At 43.5% G+C, this 5704-nt stretch overlaps 1 protein-coding gene across 1 annotated transcript; it reads right to left on the minus strand.

The window, feature by feature from the left end:
- Positions 1-308: 308 nt before the first annotated feature.
- Positions 309-2223, minus strand: LOC138871788 (uncharacterized). The gene is made up of 2 exons (XM_070149689.1): positions 2059-2223; positions 309-911 (listed from the first exon to the last, which is right to left on the minus strand). Exons 1-2 carry the CDS (start codon positions 2221-2223, stop codon positions 309-311), a joined length of 768 nt encoding a protein of 255 aa, XP_070005790.1.
- Between the last annotated feature and the right edge of the window lie 3481 nt (positions 2224-5704).

Below are 5704 nucleotides of genomic sequence, written 5' to 3' on the forward strand. Positions count from 1 at the left end.
TTACAACTTTGGAACCGTTCAGGCGGGATCATCGCCAAATCATTATAACATCTGCCCCAGTTTCACTTTTGGGGGATATTGGATTTTTGTTTCGGTGTGACTGAACCCTAGAGAGAGGCTGCCTACGTATCCTTTCAGAATCAAGTCGAACGTAGTTTAGGGAATTGTTTTTACAAGCATCCTTGGATTCCAAAGAAGGGAATGAAAGAAAAGTAATCGGCTCAAAAGGGTTAGCCAAGGAGTGTTTGGGGTAGAGAGAATGAAAGCCTTCGTCATCCCAATCAAACAATGTTGTCATTGCAGAAAGATTAGACATAGTACCTCTTGACTGCATTTTCATTTACAGCTGCTTCGGGATCATTTCCTTCAATGTCTCCCAAGTACACTTCTCCTCTTGGCAATACCTTTCTGATGATGTATAAGCCTTTCCAATTGGGAGCAAATTTCCCTTTTGCCTCCTTATGATGGGGGAGAATACGCCTCAGAACGAGTTGCCCCACTTCAAAATTTCTAGGCCGCACTTTCTTGTTGTAGGCACGGGCTATTCTTTGTTGATACAACTGCCCGTGGAAAATTGCGGCCATTCGCTTTTCATCAGTCAGGGTCAATTGTTCCAAACGGGTTTTGACCCACTCACTGTCTTCGATTTCAGCTTCAACAATGATCCGGAGAGAAGGGATCTCGACTTTTGCGGGTATTACGGCTTCAGTGCCATAAACCAAAAGATACGGGGTTGCTCCGATTGATGTGTGCACAGTAGTGCGATAGCCCAACAATGCAAAGGGTAACTTTTCATGACACTTCCTGGAACTTTGGATCCTCTTTCTCAAAATCTTTTTGATGTTTTTGTTTGCTACTTCGACGGCACCATTGGCTTTAGGGCGATAGGGAGTAGAATTTCGATGCGTTATCTTGAATTATTTGCATATCTCTCCCATCAAATGACTATTCAAGTTTGTAGCATTGTCCGTGATAATAATTGCAGGGATACTGAAACGAGATTGGAGTGCACAAAATCTACCACAGCTTTCTTGGTGACAGATTTGAGAGTGATTGCTTACCCATTTAGTAAAATAGTCGATGGAGACTAGTATGAATCTGTGCCCATTCGAGGCTTTTGGCTTGATTGGCCCAATAACGTCCATGCCCCACGCAACGAATGGCCAGGGCGCTGACATGGGATGCAATTACGTGGTAGGTGCATGAATCAAATCACCGTGCACTTGACACTGATGACACATCCGAACAAAACTGAAGCAGTCTCTTTCCATAGTCATCCAGTAGTAGCCTGCTTGGAGGATTTTCTTTACTAAAACATACCCGTTCATGTGGGGTCCACACACTCCTGTGTGCACTTCATACATGATTCTTCCAGCCTCTTCGGCATCAACACATCTTAACAAGTTGAGATCCGGAGTCCTTTTGTACAAGACATCGCCGCTCAAGAAGAAACCACTTGCGTGCCGTCTAATGGTTCTCTTTTGGTCTCCACTAGCTTGCTCGGGGTATTCTTTGGTTTTCAAAAATCTTTTGATGTCATGATACCATGGATGAACATTTGGTTTTGCCTCAACCGTATTACAGTAGCCATGCCTTTCCCTAATTTGGATTTCCAAGGGATCAATGTGGGCATTGCCTGGGTATGGCAGCATCGAGGCCAAAGTGGCAAGTGCATCAGCTAGTTCATTGTGGCAACGAGCCTGAACTCTATCAACTTGAATTGCTTGCCAAGTTCTTCCCAAGTTGCTTATAAGTAATAAGCTTGACATCTCGGGTTTCCCATTCTCCTTGAGCTTGTCGGATAATCAAATCTGAATTTCCCATGATCACTAGCTCTTCGACATCTTGGTTGATTGCCATGTTCATACCCATAATGCAAGCTTCATACTCGGCAGTGTTGTTTGTGCAGAAGAATCGAAGCCTGGTTGTGTCCGGATAATGTTGACCATTGGGTGAGATCAAAATGGCCCCAATTCCATCACCTTTTGCGTTTACCGCTCTATCAAAGAACATTTTCCAATCATTGGTGTCCTCGGATATTTCCTCAACTTAATTTACCTCTTCATTAGGGAAGTAGGTGTTCAAAGGTTGGTATTCATCATCAATTGGGTTTTCAGCCAAGTGATCTGCCAATGCCTGGGCTTTCATTGTCGTGCGAGTGATGTAGACTATGTCAAATTCAGTGAGCAAGATCTGCCACTTTGCTAACCTCCTAGTGGGCATTGGTTTGTAGAATATGTACTTTAAAGGGTCCAACCTGGTAATGAGGTAGGTGGTGTAGGCCAGCAGGTAATGCCTCAACTTCTGAGCAACTTAAGTTAAAGCGCAGCAAGTTCTTTCAAACAAGGTATATTTGGCCTCGTAGCTTGTGAACTTCTTGCTCAAATAGTAGATTGCATGTTCCTTCCTCCCAGTCACGTCATGTTGTCCAAGGACACATCCAAAAGAATTCTCCAAGACTGTCAGATATAAGAAAAGAGGCCTTCTTAGTTCAGGCGGGACCAATACTGGCGGGTTTGACAAGTATTCTTTGGTTTTGTTAAAAGCTTCTTCGCACTCGTCTGTCCATTTAATTGTTGTGTCTTTCTTTAACAGCTTGAGAATGGGTTCACATGTGGATGTCAACTAGGAAATGAATCGGCTGATGTAGTTCAATCTTCCGAGCAAACTCATAATATCTTTCTTGGTTCTTGGAGAAGACAAATCTCGAATGAACTTTATCTTGGTTGGGTCTAACTCGATGCCCTCCGACTGACTATGAATCCCAAAAGTTTTCCAGATGGAACCCCGAATGCACATTTAGCTGGATTCAGCTTCAGATTATATTTACGTAGTCGCTCAAAGAATTTTCTCAAATCCCGCACATGGTCATCTTGAGTCTTGGACTTGATGATCACGTCGTCCATATACACCTCTATCTCTTGGTGCATCATATCATGGAAAATGGTGGTCATGGCTCTCATGTAGGTTGCCCCGACATTCTTCAGACCAAAAGGCATGACCTTGTAGCAATAGGTTCCCCAAGGTGTTGTAAACGCTGTCTTCTCTGCATCTTCCTCGTCCATTAGGACTTGATGATACCTAGCGTAACAATCCATAAAAGACTGTATCTCATTTTTGGCACAGTTATCAACGAGGATGTGGATGTTTGGAAAAGGGAAATTGTCCTTAGGACTTGCTTTGTTCAGATCCCAGTAATCCACACACACTCGAGTTTTCCCGTCTTTCTTTGGCACTGGAACTACATTGGCTAACCAAGTGGTGTATCGAACCACTCGGATCACCCCCGCTTTCCACTGTTTTGTGACCTCTTCTTTAATTGTGTCACTGATATCAGTTTTAAACTTTCTCTGCTTTTGCTGAACAGGGGATAATCAGGGTAAGTTGACAACTTATGAACCACCAAATCAACACTGAGTCCTGGCATGTCGTCATATGACCAAGCAAACACATCTTCGAACTCAAACAAAAGTTGGACCAAAGAAATCCTAGTTCTTTCATTTGCATGAATACTTATCATGGTCTCTTGAACCTCTTCTGAATTACCCAAATTTACCAGCTCAGTATCATGTAAGTTTGGCTTAGGTTTATTCTCAAATTGCTCCAATTCTTGATGTATTTCCCTAAAAGCCTATTCTTCATCATAGTCTGGTTCTTGGTTCATTATCTCACAGTTAGACAGCGTGTTTGGATCTAGGCATGAAGTCTTCAAGCATGTCATGTTATTTAAAGCCGCGTTATTAGAACTGAAAGAAGAAATAAAGAGAAAATAACAAAAATCAGAAGTAATAAAGAAAGATGAATGATGAAATATTGATTTCATTTCAGGGTTTATATTGGAAATTCAAAGACAAGAAACTAAAGAAAACATCCGAGTTACACCTTGGAATAACTCGTGATGCAGAAAAAGTGGCAGGACAGGTCTACCGGGACTTCCGCCTGATTGGGAATGGCGTAGCCTTCCAATTCTGCAGTTTGGCATTAGGTCCCATATACAGCACCTCAGCGGTGCTTGAGCCTTCCCCTGTATGAACCATGTGGGCTTCATGCAATATCTTCCTCATAGCCCCACAGATTTCTTCGATTTCTTCAGCTGTAAAGGCCTCATCTTCCTCTTCCTCATTGTATTTTGGCTTGACAAATGTTTTGTGCAGATGAAGCACCGGCTGAGGCAAGACCCAACCATTATTCTTTCTATCATTTGCCCATCTTACATCAGCTGGAGTGGGTCGGAAGCCTACCTTAAAGAACTTTTCACTGGCAGTTAGGGTGATAGGTTCAGCTATTCCTTGCAATGATTTTCCAAGCCCCTTCCCAGGTTTGTAGTCATTCCTGATCATTTCTTTGGCCACCACGATTGATGCATTAGAAAGAAAGGGTTGGGGGCAAGGGTCTCCTTCTTCGCTGGTCTGCGACCACGATTTCAAAGGCCTGATAGACTATGTGCTCACTCCCCTCTCTTGCTTCAAGACATGGGACTGATGGGTCCCGATAAATTGATTGCTCATCTTCCCCGTGGACCACGATCTCTTAATCCTCATGCTCGAACTTCACCATCTGGTAAAATGTAGAGGGTATAGCCCCCGCTGCATGAATCCACGGCCTCCCCAAAAGAAAGTTGTAGGATGTGTCCATGTCTAGAACCTGGATGGTTACTTCAAAGTCCACTGGGCCGATTGTCAGAATTAGATCAATCTCTCCAATTATGTCCCTTTTGATACCATCGAAGGCACGTACATAGACATTGTTAGGTTGGATTCTTTTGGTACCGATTTCCATACGCTGCAGAGTTAAGAGTGGGCAAATGTCTACCTCAGAACCTCCATCCAACATAATCCTTTTCACGTAGTACCCTTCGCATTTGACTGTCAGGTGGAGGGCTTTGTTATGTGCGGCCCTTCTGGGGGCAAATCATTTTTGCTGAAAGAGATCTGGTTGATTTCGAAAAATCTTTCTGCCATTCTCTCCAACTGCTCTACAGAAATCTCAACAGGCACATATGCTTCGTTAAGGGTCTTGATCAACACCTTTTGATGTTCGGTAGAGTTCATCAACAGAGATAGCAAGGAGACTTGTGCGGGAGATTTTCGAAGCTGGTCGATCACCTCATAATCTGCCATTTTCATCTTTTGAAAGAAGGCCTCAACTTCTTCGGCACTCACGAGCTTCTTAGATGGGAAGCGCTTTCTGGTGGTGTTGTTCACCTCTTCCAAATTGAAATACTTTTTAACCGGGTTATTTTCTTGAACTTCTCCTGAGATTTAATTGCCCTTATAAGTCACCACCGATTTGTTGTAATTCCATGGCACAGCGGCAGGATCTGTCATGGGCTTCTATGGTGCGCGGCCAATAACCACGGGCACACTCAACCTTGGTGGATTCATTGGCCCCCGCATCACATAAGCTCCCTTGGGCACATATATTTGGGCTGTCTTGTTCAACTCGAATCTCCTAGGAGGACTCAAAGTCATCTGCTTTTCTTTGCGGCCTCAAGGGACATAGAGACCAACATCTTTGGGAGGCGTTACCCCAGTTTCAACTTCAATTTTCTTCTCTGACTTTGGAGGGGTGGTTTTGTTCTTTTTCTCCCCTTTGTCTTGCTTTAGGGCATCTTTTGATTTCTTTTCTACATCAGCGATGGAAATGATGGCCTTCAACGCTGGGTCAAATTCCTTATCCTCACAAATCATTCCAATTATCGACC

Source organism: Nicotiana sylvestris, chromosome 6 (assembly GCF_000393655.2).
Source record: "Nicotiana sylvestris chromosome 6, ASM39365v2, whole genome shotgun sequence".
Taxonomy (NCBI): Eukaryota; Viridiplantae; Streptophyta; class Magnoliopsida; order Solanales; family Solanaceae; genus Nicotiana; species Nicotiana sylvestris.